This window comes from Oryx dammah, unplaced genomic scaffold (assembly GCF_014754425.2).
Source record: "Oryx dammah isolate SB20612 unplaced genomic scaffold, SCBI_Odam_1.1 HiC_scaffold_17, whole genome shotgun sequence".
NCBI lineage: Eukaryota > Metazoa > Chordata > Mammalia > Artiodactyla > Bovidae > Oryx > Oryx dammah.
Window position 1 is genome coordinate 77,093,480 of NW_024070201.1, and position 15,554 is coordinate 77,109,033.

General features: G+C 41.1%; 1 protein-coding gene across 2 annotated transcripts in view; it reads left to right on the forward strand.

The window, feature by feature from the left end:
• The first annotated feature begins 2,929 nt into the window (after nucleotides 1-2,929).
• LOC120877058 (fatty acid desaturase 2-like protein FADS2B) overlaps nucleotides 2,930-15,554 on the forward strand; it is a 43,494-nt gene continuing 30,869 nt past the window's right edge. For both annotated transcript variants that reach the window (XM_040259357.1, XM_040259358.1), the window contains exons 1-2: nucleotides 2,930-3,498; nucleotides 13,763-13,873. In XM_040259357.1, the coding sequence (XP_040115291.1) occupies nucleotides 3,178-3,498; nucleotides 13,763-13,873 (432 nt within the window). In that variant the 5' untranslated portion in view covers nucleotides 2,930-3,177. The remainder of the gene's footprint in view (nucleotides 3,499-13,762; nucleotides 13,874-15,554) is intronic.

Here is a 15,554-nt window from a genome sequence, read left to right on the forward strand (position 1 = left end):
ACTAAAGACTTGGCTTTTAAAAATTCAAATTTTTTCCTTGTTAGAAAAGCAATATATCAGAGAAGAAGCTTAAAGAATAAGTTCATTTGCACAATTTCTCCACTTTAACTGCCACTCCTCATGTGCAATACATCATCACCTCTCCCTTGGAGTACTGCAAGAGCTTCTTAACTGGCTTCTCCACTTTCATTCTTCTTGAACTTGGGCATGAACTTGGGTGAGCATACATGTACACATGTACAAGGGACATGAGTTTGAGCAAGCTCCGGGAGACATCAAAGGACAGGGAAGCCTAGTGTGCTGCAGTCCATGGGGTCACAAAGAGGTGGACATGACTGAGCAACTGAACAGCATAAAAGAAAAACTGAACACATAGGAGACTTCCTTGGTGCTCTAGCAGTTAGGGGTTTGCCTGCCGATGCCGGGGACACAGATTCAATCCCTTGTCCAGGAGGATCCCACATGCCATGGAATAACTAAGCCACAACTACACCACAACTACTGAGCCCACACTCTAGGGCCAACAAGACAGCCGCTAAAGCCTGTGTGCCTAGAGTCCATACTGCACAGCAAGAGAAGCTGCTTCAACAAAGAGCATCCCTTGTTCACTGCAACTAGAGAAAGCCCGTGCTATGCAATGAAGACCAAGCACAGTGAAAAATAAATAAATAACTAAAAATAAACAAACGGGACCTACTTAAAAGCTTTCCACAGCAAAGGAAACCACCAACAGAACAAAAAAGACAACTTACTGAGTGGAAGGAAATATTAGTAAATGATATGAGCAAAAAGGGATCCAAACAACATAGACGGCTCATACAACTCAACCTCCAAAAAACAAACAACCCAGTTAAAATATGGGCAGAAGAAATGAATAGACATTTTTCCAAAGAAGATATGCAGGCGGCCAACAGATATATGAAAAGATGCTCAACATCATTAGTCATCAGGGAAATGCACATGAAAACTACAATGAGGATTAAAGAAAAGGAAAAAAGAAAAGACAAAACCTCAAATTGTAAATAGAAACAAGAACAAAGTAACATATACACAAAAGAAACGAAAACAGAACCAAAACCAAAACAAAACACAAGAGAACTAAAGAAACCAAAAAAGAAATCAAACAATTTTTTCAAAGCTAAAATAAATAAATAAATAAAACCAAAGCAGAGTGCCAACTGAAGAATAAAGCAAAGAAAACAAAACAGACAAAAATTATCAGAAACCATTAAAAGATAATTAAAATGATTGAAAGATGAAATCTTCACACTTTTGGAAATAGGGATGGCTCTTGAGAATTTGGGCTTCCCTGGTGGCTCAGATGGCAAAGCATCTGCCCACAATGCAGGGGAGACTGAGGTTCAGTCCCTGGATTGGGAAGATCCCCTGGAGAAGGAGACGGCAACCCACTCCAGTATTCTTGCCTGGAAAATCTCATGGACAGAGGACCCTGGTAGGCTACAGTCCATGGGGTTGCATACACTTGGACACAACTGAGCAACTTCATGTTCTTGAGAATATTATACTAAGTGAAAAAAATCAAGCAGAGAAAGATAGCTACCATATGACTTCACTCCTTTCTGGATACAAACGTGAAATGTTAAAAATAAACAAACAGTGCAGTGGCTCCTCGAGTAGGAGTGCTGGGAGGATGGTAGAATGGGTAAAGAAGGTCAACTGCATGGTGACTGATGAAAAATAAAACTTTTAGTGGTGAGCATGCTGTACTGTTTCAGAAGTTGAATTCTAATTTTCCACACCTGAAATTTATATAATGTTGTAAACCAATGTAATGTTAATAGGGTGTTACAAACATTTTAAAGTCAAAAATGCTTTTTTCAGAAATGTAAAACCCGCAGGGAGAAATAACAGCTGTCAAAAGAACAATTTGCTGTATGACTGAGGGAATTCAAACAGGGGTTCTATGACAGTCTGAAAGGGTGGGATGGGGAGGGAGATGCAAAGGATATGGTCGTACCTGTGGCTGATTCTTGTTGATGTATGACAGAAAGCCACAAAATTCTGTAAAGCAATTATCCTTCAGTTCACCTGTGGTGGATTCATGTCAATCTATGCCAAAACCAATACAGAATTGTAAAGTAAAAATTAAAAATAAATAAATAAATTTAAAAAAAAAAAAACAACAACAAAAAAAAAAAAACAAATTTTTTAAAAGAAAAATTTTAAGTATACTGTATTGATGTTTTTCTTTCTGGCTTACTTCACTCTGTATAATTGGCTCCAGTTTCATCCATCTCATCAGAACTGATAACACCAATACAGTATACTAACACATATATATGGAATTTAGAAAGATGGCAATGATGACCCTGTATGCAGGACAGCAAAAAAGACACAGATGTGTATAACGGACTTTTGGACTCAGTGGGAGAGGGAAAGGATGAGATGACTTGGGAGAATGGAATTGAAACATGTATAATATCATGTAAGAATCGAATTGCCAGTCTATGTCCGATGCAGGATATGGCACGCTTGGGGCTGGTACGTGGGGATGACCCAGAGAGATGTTGTGGGGAGGGGGGTGGGAGGGGGGTTCAGGTTTGGGAACACATGTACACCCGTGGTGGATTCATGTCAATGTATGGCAAAACCAATACAGAATTGTAAAGTAAAATAAAAAATATATAAATTTAAAAAAAATAAAATGGGAGAATCAGATGAAAAAAAAATTTTTTTAAGTAATCTGAGAAAAGCAGAATAAAAGGAAAATTTCCAATCTGAACCACAACAAAGAAAGAACATTTCCGAATTCCAGGAGGCGTTCGTAGCCTCCTAGAGGTTTTGCAAGCTTCTGCTCATGTGTTGAATTAAAACGACTCTTCCTTTCAATGGGGGAGAGCTAATGAGCCTGACCCAGCGTGATGCCAGTGCAGACAGTCAGCAAAGAAGGAGCCCAGGCCCTCCTCCCCGGGGTCAGGCCACACCATCCCCTGGGCTGTGATTGGCTCCAGCTCTTGACCAAGGGACACTTAATGATGAATAAGAACTCTGCTAAAAGATCAGCCAGCAGAGAGAAGAGAGAAAGGTAGACCAACGTTCTGGGGTGCGGGGAAAGTCTTCATCAGGACAAAAAAGACTCAGGACAGAGAAGTGAGAGGCTGGGAAGGAATTAGAAATTCCAGGTGTCAAGTCAGAAATTCTAAAAGTACAAAGACAATGAAGTTTGAAGATAAGCCTAAGGGCAATGGGAGCCTTGTAGACGAGAACCAGCTGGACCTAGGTGCGAAGCATCAGGCAAACGGGAAACCAGGAGCAAGTGGGAAAGCCAAGCTCTCTGCAAGGCAGGAGGCAAATGCAAAGTGCGACTTGCCCAGAAAAAGCCTCAACAGGTACACCTGGCAGGAGATCCAGAGACACAATCAGGAGGCTGATCAGTGGCTGGTGATCAACCGCAAGGTCTACGATGTTACTGGCTGGGCCCACAGGCATCCCGGTGGGCCGAAGGTCCTCAACCACTGCGCTGGGGAAGACGCCACGGTAAGGAGCTCAAAGCCTGCCCTCTCTCTCTCTGTTCCAGCTGCTGGGTGGCTGGGACCTTGGCTGTCTTTCCAAAACCATTTCAAGTATGTGTTCAAGCTCCATGATCGCTCATCTCCTCCCAAACCAATTTTCTAGGATTCCTAGCCAGCAAAAACTTGAAAGCTAATTAAGCCTCAAGGTCTAGCTATTATTTGCACTGGGTTTGGGGTGGGCTCAGATGCTGACAGTAGATACTATGTGTATTTCAGGTTTGGGTTTTTGTTCTTGGCATTATGTTTTTTGTTTTATTTGTTTTGTTTTGAAATGTAGTTATTGTCTTATAAGAAGAAAATTACAAATAGGTGAGCAAAATCTGGAAAAAACATCTTCACCCAAGTAGAAGTTTCTCAGACTCCTACAACTGGAGTGCATGAAATAGACAGCAGTTCATCTGGCGAGCATCAAAATGTTGAGCAATGTTTAAAGCATACAGTGACACAGGCTTTTAGACTTTGTAGAGTTCTTTTTAGTCGTGCAGTTCATTCAGTGTGATACAGGTAATATAGCCCACTTTTATGGAAGAAGTAACTGAAATCAGAGTGGTTAAGTGACTGACCCAAGTTCACCAAGCCAGCAGATCTCAGATTCAAAACACTTATGTTTATTAACTTTCAGTCTTAACAACTTTCCTTCACTGATTTTCCTCATAACTCTCCTCCACCAAAATAGCAGAAAAAAATAGACTTTCAATGGATGCCTAAAACACCATGCATCATGTATGTTAAGTAGCTTTCAGTTCAGTTCAGCCACTCAGTCATGTCTGACTCTTTGCGACCCCATGAATTGCAGCATGCCAGGCCTCCTTGTCCATCACCAACTCCCGGAGTTCACTCAAACTCATGTCCATTGAGTCGGTGATGCCATCCAGCCATCTCATCCTCTGTCGTCCCCTTCTCCTCCTGCCCCCAATCCCTCCCAGCATCAGTCTTTTCCAGTGAGTCAACTCTTCGCATGAGGTGGCCAAAGTACTGGAGTTTTAGCTTTAGCATCAGTCCTTCCAAAGAACACCCAGGACTGATCTCCTTTAGAATGGACTGGTTGGATCTCATTGCAGTCCAAGGGACCCTCAAGAGTCTTCTCCAACACCACAGTTCAAAAGCATCAATTCTTTGGCCCTCAGCTTTCTTCACAGTCCAACTCTCACATCCATACAGCCACATTCAACTCTTTGTGACCCTATGGACCACATCCCGCCAGGCACCTCTGTCCTTGAGATTCTCCAGGCATGAATACCGAAGTGTGTTGCCGCTCTTTGCCAGGGGATCTTCCTGACCCAGGAATCGAACCTGTATCTCTTACCTCTCCAGCAATGGCAGGAGTGTTCTTTACCCTCAGCACCCCTTGGGAAGCCCTAGACACATTCAAAGGCATGACCTCACTTAAACCTTACCATAAGGAAAGTGAATGGTATTCTCATATTAAAGATGAAAAAAACTGATGCTAAAACATGAAAATAATGTATCTCACAGTCCACAAATAACAGCAACAAATTTTAAAATCAGATAGGTTTTTTACCATAAAGCCCTTTATAACTGATCTTAAAAATAAAATTTCCATTTAATATTGAAGAAGGAGGTTTCTCAATCCTTAAATATATTTAGGAATCCCTTCTAAAATATGCTATAAGAAAGTTGGTTTTAGCCCAATTAGGAACTTTTTCTCCATATTACACACACAAAGAAATGGAGAATAAAAGGTGTTAAATAAACTAATTCAAGATCAGAAATTAGCATATTATCAAGTAGAAATTTAAACAGATTATTTTTATGTTACCCTTATTGTTTTCATGTTAGTATATAATTTTTCCAACTGGTTTCAAAGCATAGGACTAAAAATATTGATTCATGAAGCTCTGCTCTGTGAGTGTTACCTGACTGATAAAAACAGAATACACAAGCATACGGCAAGTTTGCAAAGTAAGAAAGATTTTGGTTTTTGACACTAGCGACATCTTCTTTCCCCAATTCTCATTTTCTCCAAATTTCTCAACTTCTCTGTCTAATCAGGGTCTTCTACCATCTTCTTGTCTTGATTCTGCAGTCAGAGGAATGCCTTTATGAACAGACCCTTCCACATCTCCACCACTCCAATCTGATCTGATATTTTTAAAGCAAAGCTCAACCTTTTCCTGGGAAAGTGTGCATGAGCTTGTAGTCCGTGATGGGAGTCTTACATGTGTCAGGAAGACCCTAGGAAGCAGAGAGCTGAGGATAGAAGCAGCCAAATGACAAGCATTTGTGTAAGAATTGGGAGAAAAATTAAAAAAATAAAGGGGAAAAATACTTGCTGATGAATGACAGAAAACCACAAAATTCTGTAAAGCAATTCTACTTCAATTTAAAAAAATAAAGTGGCAAAAAAGAGGGAACAAATACCACAGATCTCATCTCCACAACACAAAGAAAATATGGACGATGCTTTTCTAACACAAGTCACAGAATCAGCTCAGAGGATGTGTTAGAAAAATATGTACCTTCAACCACCTTGAATATAACTGGTAGATATAGCTTGCAGAAAGCAGGTCAGCTGATGAATTTGCAATTTGCTGGTGAGATTTTTTATCTCCCAGAAGTTAGAGAAAGACCATGATTCTGTATCCAATTCTAGTCAACAAGGAAGAATTGATTAATAAAATAGAAACAATCAGAACCTATGGGAAAATACCCATGACACCTCAGGATTTGTGTCTTAAGGATGAACACCCTGAGCATGGTCAGTCATGTACCCTAGACTTTTAGAAGGCAGATCCAGAATGTTCAGAGAAAAGTCCCCAGTGGATGATGGCTAGAGAAGAAGGAAGGGTGCCAGGAGAATTCTGACAACCACGGTATTCCATGGCCACCCAGAGTCCATGGAGCCTGCGGTGCGGTATACTGGTTAGATAAGCCTGGGAAAGTCCCTGAAATGCTCTGGAACTCAGCTTCATCATCTGCATAATGGGAACGACCTTACCCATCTAATTAGAAAATGAGACTAAAGCTTGTAAAGTGTTGAGCATAATGCCAGACACACTTTTCATTAAATCATAGCTATTGTTATTCGTATCACACCTCCATAGACTCAGAGGTGTGTTTAACATCTCCTGTTTACCACCTGCTTAGAAATCCTGATGGTTTGCTGCCGGCTCTTTGGGAACAGAGGAGTATGTGGTGGAGAAACCGCGAGACTAGGGAAGGAGGGAAGAACATGAAGTCAGAAAACCTGAGGTCAGATGCTCGCTCTCTACAGCCTAAAAAGTGTTTGCAGGCAGTACCCTGAAAGGCAACTGTGCACCAAATATGATCTCTGTGCACAAGCCCTGGACCATAGCTGCACCTGCCCAGAGGCGGGCATCTTTCCTTATTTACATAGAAATTCCTCTCCAAGCGTCCATCCTTCTCATGAAAAGTACATAATGATACCAAGGTAGCTTGTTTCATAGGGTCACTCATTCATTCATTCACTCATTCATTCATGTGGTCAGTCATTCTAAAACTTTTTTAGGTGTCCAGTCTAATGATTAAGAGTACAAATTTGAAAATGAAACAGGTGTGGTTTGCATCTGGGCTCCACCACTTACTAGGAATGTCCTGAGGAGCTTGCCGAAGCCTTGGAGCCTCAGCTCCTTTATCTAGAGAGTGGGATAATGATACTTCTATCTTAGTATGGTTGTCAAAGTCAGCAGAGATAAAATAAAGGTTTTCTTATACCTGGCACAGATTAAATATTCAAAAAATGGTGTTTAGTATTACTTAGATAAGTAATTACTGAGTTAAGTAGTCATTTTGTCCAAGGAATTTTACTAAGAAAAATGTCTGTTATACAAAACACAGGCACATTAATTCCTGTTATTGCACATATTATTTATCAGATTTTTTCAAATTATATGGTTTAAAACTAATGCACAATGCTAATAACTAAGGTCGAGGCTCAGATCTTCTCACCTAGAAAAGCTTACCTAGGAAAAGCCAGAAACAACCTATAAGCCCAACAAAAATCACATAGATTACAATATGTCCATATGAAGCATGCTGCATGCTAAGTTGTGCTAAGTTACTTCAGTCATGTCTGACTCTGGGCAACCCTATGGACTATAGTCCACTAGGCTCCTCTGTCCTTGGCGATTCTCCAGGCAAGAATACTGGAGTGGGTTGTCCTGTCCTCCTCCAGGGGAATCTTCCCTACCCAGGGATTGAACCTGCATCACTTATGTCTCCTTCATTGGCAGGTGGGTTCTTTACAACTAGCACCATCTGGGAAGTCCCAAGTTTCATATAAGTAAGTCAACAATATTTCTGGACTCCACAAAAGAAGTAAACACAATCTTGTGAGGTGTGCACAAGAGCAACATGTTCAGAACAAACAAGTCAGGGTTATTATCCAATGTGCATAGTCAACCACCTCCTTGTATCTGAACATCATGCTCTGAGAGGGACACTGAGAAACTCAAGCTCTTCATCAGGGTAAAAATCCAATATGACAGGAAAAAGATGACAAAAGCCTAGAGGAAATATAGCAAAATTTGTTTCAACTGCTTGAAAAACTGCAAGGTGGAAGAGGATAGAGCCGTGTGCAAGTCCAAAAGACTCATGTGGAATCAGCAGAGGCAAGGCTGGGGTGGACAAGAGAGGAGGTGTACAGAGGTGGCATACAGATCGGGTTCACATCACGAGTAAGCACCAGCAGAACAGGTCTCCCAGCTTGGCCACATCCTTTGCTTAGCACAATCCTGGTCTATATGATGGCTTGAGGATGAGAAGAGGGGAAGGAGGAAGAGAGGATGAAGGGTGTGGGGGGTAAAGAAAGAGACAAGAGAAGGAGGAGGGGAGAAAGGTCTTGAGTTCTGAGCGAAGGGCTCTGGATCTTAACTGTCGCTGTAGGTCTTCCTCCCCTCCCACACTGCTTTAGCCGAGCATCCCTCCCTACACCCAGTCCTACAAGGATTCTAGCTGTTTGTAAAAGGAAAGTTGTCATCAGTAATAACGGCATCTTTTGTGGGCTGTCAACATTTTTTTACTTTAAAATTAAATTTTAATTTGATTTTCATTTGAATGATGGTTCAAGTTGAAAAAAAGGTGCAAGAGTAAAGAGACAAGTGCAGTTAAAGGGCTAATGGGTGACAAAGGCCATGAAGAGGGACTCGTTTTCAAACGCCAGCCTGGTGGTTAAGTAAAGGCTGAAGATCAAGAAGAGTTAGTCAAGGCAGAATGGATACAGGCATCTGTATGGCTGAGTCCCTTTGCTGTCCGCCTGAAGCTATCACATTGTTAATAGGCTATGGCCCCATATACACTTTTTTTTAAAGAGTCAAAATGAAGGAAGGAGTCCAGGGAACATGCTGAAGTCCTGAATAAGGCACTGGCAACAGAAATGAGGGAGAGGGGTGGATAACCAGGAGACATAATTTATAATAGGGGATAAGTGGCTGGGTAAGTACGCAGGAGTAAGGAGTCTAAACTGATGGATGACTTATGTAGGTAGGTGGGTGGCAGTTGCCATTACGAGATAATGAAGCCAGAAAGATGAACAGCTTTGGTGGGGACAGTGGAGATAGAGAGAGTCTGGCCTGGAGCTTAGTTAAGATTATCACAGGAAAAAAATCTCAAATAATGAAAGTTCTCAGATAATAGAGTGAGTTATGGCAAAAATAAATAAATAAATAAATACCCCTCTGTTTATCTGTCTGAGTGGAGGGGAATCTTGGTGACTTCATGTAAACATTCTCCACTCCAAAGTGGCTCTTTTCCCAAATGAAGGCAAAGACTATATTCTCCAGATAAATCAGCCTACTCAAAACTTGTGATCTCCCAGAAATACAAGGGACTTTGATTTAGCATTTGCCTTGAAACAGGTGAGATCTGAGAAGGAACCAGAAGAGGAACTACCCAAAGGTGTAGAAATGGGTGTCCGTGGTTGGGTATTGAATATTCTGGTGAGGTTGTTTTTTTTTTTTTTTTTGGCTGTGCTGCAAGGCGTGTGGGACCTTAGTAGCCCAACAGGGATGGAACCCACACCCTCCATTAGAAGCATGGAGTCTTAACCACCAGACAGACAGGGAAGTCCCTTGTGAGCTTTTTGAGATAAGTAAATCAAAATCTATGTTCTACTTATATTGTTTTGTGACTATATACATATATTCACCATGGGTGGGTATTTTTTTTTTCTGAATTTGGGGAAGTTTCAACCTACTTCAGAGGAACCAAATAATAATAATATAAAAATATCATCATTTAATGGCATCTGATTCCAAAGCTTAAGCTTTTTGATGCTTGGCTAAGGCTTCAGCAAGGTTTTGTAATGAATGAAGGAATAAATGAGCCCATGGAGCAGACTAAGCAGTATCCACAGTTAGAAAACAAATGGAAGCTTCAGAGATTAAGCACATTTCCTAATATAAACAACATACTGCACTGCTCCCTCTAGTGTATTTTGGTGCAAATTTAATAGGCACACACTTTGATTGATTGCAGAACAAGATTTGGCAAATGGAGTGACTCCTGAATTTCAACCCACACATGCTCTCTAGGCCAAGAGCCTTGATGCAGGCCACAGCCTGTATACAGTAGTTAAGCTGTAAGGACATGATCCTTCTCAGGCCTTCTCACTTTACATACTTGTCTCTCCCACTAGGGATCATACTGCTTTTCCAATAAAGGACACGTTTCCAGCCCCCATTTAATAACAGCAAAAAATCAGCAGGATTTCCCAAGTCACTTGTGAAAACAAAGATAATCACATCTTTCCTCTGTGTTGATACTGTTTGGGAAATAATCAGTGTTAAGAGCTACAGTATAAATTTATGAATAGGTTATGAAATAGAGATGATGGTTGAGAAGTGAATCAAAAGATAACAGATGAAAATGAGAGATGATAAAGTAGTTAAAAGGTCAGAAAATAGAGATGCTGAGAGTGGGGAAGAGACAGCAATGCTTAAGACCCATATCCTTTGAACTCAATACTTCTCAACTTTCTCCTTTTTAGAGAAGTCATATACTGCTCTATTCATTCACCCTTCCCCTTGTTCATCAGACATCTCTTGATCACATGTCATATTCCAGGCACAGCAAAAAATATCAGGTATAATTTAATCAATAGTGCATGGTCCCAGTCTTCAAAAAAGTCAAAAGCCACTAGAGAAGGCCTTTGTGAATACAACAGGTTCACTGCAACATCGTTTGAAAAGCTTTAGGAACAAAGTGTCATGGAAGTCCAGAAGAGATCATAAATAACTTTCCTGACTGTGTTAGGAAGGCATATTTCATCTGGATGTTCAAGAATGAGAAGGAACTTTTAATCAGAAAATAAAAAAATGGAGGAAAGCAGTCAAGGCAAAGGGAGCAGTATGTATTACAAAGCTTATACAGGGTCATGGAATGTTTATCAAATAGGGAGAGACAGGATGAGGCATGAAGTGTATGGCGAGAGTAAACCTGGAGAAGTAGGTTGGGGCCACAGACAAAGTGACACACGTGATGAAAACCTAAGGTGGGGAAACACTTCACTAACTGCCTAGCATGCATATACTGATCTTAACATCCTCCCAAAACAATCTTGTGTCACCCTTCTTTCAGGAAAAGAACTGTACATGTTAAGGCTGGAATGGACCTTTATGGCTTCCTGGCTTTAAAGCCACATAGCCTTGAGTTCAAATCCTGGCTCTCCCACTTGCTGTGGCAATGTTCTGAGATTTGGAGTCTTTATATGTATAACAAAAATGATCGAACCTCACAGAAGTAAGTTGATGATGATGAGTTGGCCCATAGAGCACCTTGCACACAGGATACACTAAAAAAATGGTGTTACTCTCTCTCCCCTTCATTTACCCCTGGACTTTCTTCAGGAGGAGCATACTTGTCAAATAAAGTTAATTAAGAAAAAATAACAACTCATTTTTGAAGGTCTTTCGAGAAGGAGATTTCACAACTTATTCAGTATCTGGACTCTAATAGGGAATTCCTTCAAACAATATTCTAAGACTACCTAAACCACTTTTGTACTGCCCATTAATACAATGAAAAGAGTTCCACACAGTAGGGCAATTCTTACTCTTCCAGAAAACTCTGTAGGTCTTCAGGCTCTGTTGTCACAGTATTGACCTGTGAATCTTGCTGAAGATCAGAATAAACAGTGAACCCAGAGGAATATTAGCATCAGCACACTGTTCCAGGGCTCTGGGTGACTTCTCAGAGTAAGATACAAGTCCAGGGCCTCACCCCTGCTCTACACTCTGATCTTGATCCCTCAGAATGTTTCTCGCTCTCATCTGTTCCTTAACAGCAAGCAGAACATGATTTTTCAGTATGGGCCACCCTGAAATGTTTTAGTCACATTGTTAATCACTGAATGACTCTCATCCTGGTTAGGTAAACTAACTTTAGGGTCATTGAATGTGACAACAAAAACACATCTCTGAAAGCAGCATTTCCCAAAGGCGTCAGAGAAAGTATACAAAGGCAGAAGGAACAGTGGATCCTGGACTGGTTCTCATAGATACAAATCCCTTCTTGCATCACTGAATCTAGAAAAGTGAGTCTAAAGAGTTGATATTGCACCCTTCTGAATAATATATATACACACACACACATACAAGCCTATACATAAGGAAATGCTTTATGTGTAGGTTTGTATGTAGTTCTAGATGTATCTAAAGTTGCTTTAGATTTTGAAGTTGGAGGATTCATTGTATTCACTAAAACAATTCAGAGCTCACTCTGAGTGGAGTATGGAAAGAAACTCTCTGAACTGTTATATTTTACTGAAGAGAAGAAAGGCAGGTAGCCCTTATCTGGGTGCGTCTTAGTCACTCAGTCGTGTACAACTCTGTGCAACGCCATGGACTGTAGCCCACCAGGCTCCTCTGTTCATGGAATTCTCCAGCCCAGAATACTGGAGTGGGTGCCATTCCCTTCTCCAGGGGATCTTCCCAACCCAGGGATCTAACCGGGGTCTCCCGCATTGCAGGCAGATTCTTTACCATCTGAGCCACCAGGGAAGCCCAGAGGCACACATATAGGAAAGAGCTAATATGTTTGAGAATTTACTATAAACCACTCAGATTCTAATCAACTCACTTAATTTTTATAATAACTTTATAAATTGAGTAGCTATTACCGTCACTCCCATGTTAGGGAAGAGAAAACAGGAGCATGGACTGGTCAAGAGACTTGTCCACAATTACACAGCAAGCATAGACTTATATGTAGGAAGGCTGCTCGGGGATCCAGTTTCTTAATCAGCACTCTGCAGCACCACCACTCCAGGGTGTTGTGTATGGATTCTACATATTCAAATTAATAAACCTTGGTTATTTTTCTTCATATTAATCATTCCTATTCTCAGCCATAATAGCAAGAAGTCCAGTATCTTACTCTTGCAGAAGCCTCCTTCCCCTCAAAGCAGTTTAAATCCCTGGAGGAAAAAAAAAAAAAAAGTCTATCTCTTATTTCCAAACTTAAGCAGGACATGGGAACCAACACTGCTTCTCATAGCCACTTGGAGTTACTACTTAACATGGGAATGGAGTTGGAAAAACATAGTGGGTCAGCTGTATTTTGTGCCTGTCTCCAGCCCCCACAGCAAATGCTATGGTGTTTGTTTGTTTGTTTGTTTGTTTAGAAAGAGTGCTAAGGCTTCCTCAGTGATAAACTTATCCAAGAAAGTGCCAATTTAGACAACTAAGGGTTTGAGGGCTTTGCTCCCATGCTCTCTTAGGCATTTGTTATCATCAACTTCAACTTGTCTTTCCTTAGAAATAACTCAATTCAAGAGCCTCTGTCCCCTGGTCCTTGACCAAGAACTAAAAGGGAAACTCTGATAGATCTGACTTGCATAGGCAGTCTTGGTTGCTGCATGCTCCAAACAGTGTGGGCAACTTCCACACCAAGCCTGAGGTCTGACTCTAAAGATTCACCGCGGCCCATAATCTCAAAGCCAACTACTTCTTCTGGACTCAATAAAATAAACAACAATCTCTTCTAACGCTTGGGGATCAACTTTCTACCCAGGACTTGCCTAGTAAGCCATGCATTCAGTGGGTGGATCTCCAGTGTGAGACTTCATAGAAGAATTTCAAGGGTAATTCTGATCAATGAACTTGAAGTGTCAACCTAGAGTTAGAAGTAAATGCTCTATAACATAGTCTGTGCTGACTCCTAAGGTCAGTACAGAACAAGGTAAGAAAGGGGAGATATCTGTACATAAGCATGTCATTTTTAAGCCTCTAACAGTTCTCTCTGATTCACAGGACGTCTTCAGAGCCATGCATCCGAACCCTGACATTGTGCAGTTGTACCTTAAACCACTGCTCATCGGAGAGCTTGCTCCAGAAAAGCCCAATCAGGAGAGAAACAAAAATGTGAGTGAGGTCTTGGGACTCAGGAGTATGTGGAGGGATGGGGACAAAGTATATTACAGGGCCAACTTATCATTTTCTGTGGGAAACCAGCCATCCTGCCTGGGAGGACCTGCAATAGCATAAATGAGAGGATTCAAAGTATGTCAAAGCAATGTCATCCTCCTGAGATCCTCAGAATTCTTAAACCTCTGAGAAACAAAGGAATGGGCTGCTTGGCCCTGTGCCAAACAGTAATTCCATGTTTCTACCTACTTCTCGCCACACAACTTACACTAACTTTTCTTTTTCCATGACTGCTTATAATTGTTTGATGTTCCCTGTTAAACCAGTTTCCATGAGAGCAGAGACTATGTCAATTTTGCTCATCCCTGAGTCCTCAGTACCTACCAGCACAAGATTGGACTGGTAGTAGGAATTCCATAAATAGCTGTTGAATCAATGATATGACTATATCCTAACTATAGTTCTTTTTACAATTGGAGAAATTACAGTTCCAGGAGAATAAACTACCTTCTGAAAAGCAAAGAACAGGAACTCCAGTTCACCTCTTCCTGGCTCCAAACCTTTGGGTATTCCCCACGAAAAGCACCACTTTTTTATTTCACCAAGACTTTGACTGAAAAACTGTCTTCAAAGGGCAGGGCCTCCATAAGACTAGACTTCACTAGAATGATTGCACATAAAGCTTAAAGGGATTTTAGCTAATATTAAGCACTGAGGTTTTTTTTGTTTGTTTGTTTTGTTGTGTTTTTTTTTTTTGCACTTCATGTTTTAAAACAGCTTACAGTTGTACCATTCTTTTGAAATACTTTATACAAATTGATGATCCAGATATTGCTGTGAGGCAGAAAGATAAGAATTACATTTCCACTTAAAGAAATGAAGAAATAAATTCACAAGAGGATAGGAGGAATCTGAGGAAAGAGGACTGGTTACGTGCAGGCCCAAGACGAATACTTAGATTGACATTTGAGGTCCATGTGCATCCCTCGAGGCTGTGTGTCAGGAAGCAATGCACTGTACTGAGACAAGTGGGCCATCAGGCAGACAGCCTGGACACAGCCCAGTTCCTATGACAAGGTGTAGGAGCTGAGATGCCGTTTTTTGGTCAGTAAGTCATGTCTGACTCTTTGTGATCCCATGAACTGCAGCATACCAGGCTTCCATGTTCCTTCACTATCTCCCAGTTTGCTTGAACTCATGTCCATTGAGTTCATGATGCCATCCAACAATCTCATCCTCTGTCGCCCTCTGCTCTGCCCACCCTCAACCTTTCCAGGCACCAGGGTCTTTTCCAATGAAATGGCTCTTCCCATCAGGTATTGGAGCTTCAGCTTAACCATCAGTCATTTCAATGAATATTCAGGGTTGACAGGTTTGATCTCAATGCTGTCCAAGGGACTCTTAAGAGTCTTCTCCAACACCACAGTTCAAAAGCAACAATTCTTTGGTGTACAATCTTCTTCCTGGTCCAACTCTCACATCCATACATGACTACTGAAAAACCCATAACTTTGACTATATGGACCTTTGTTGGCAAAGTAACGTCTCTGCTTTTTAATATGCTGTCTAGGTTTGTCACTGCTTTTCTTCCAAGGAGCAAGCATCTTTCAATTTCATGGCTGCAGTCACCAGCTGCAATGATTTTTGGAGCCCAAGAAAATAAACTCTATCACTGCTT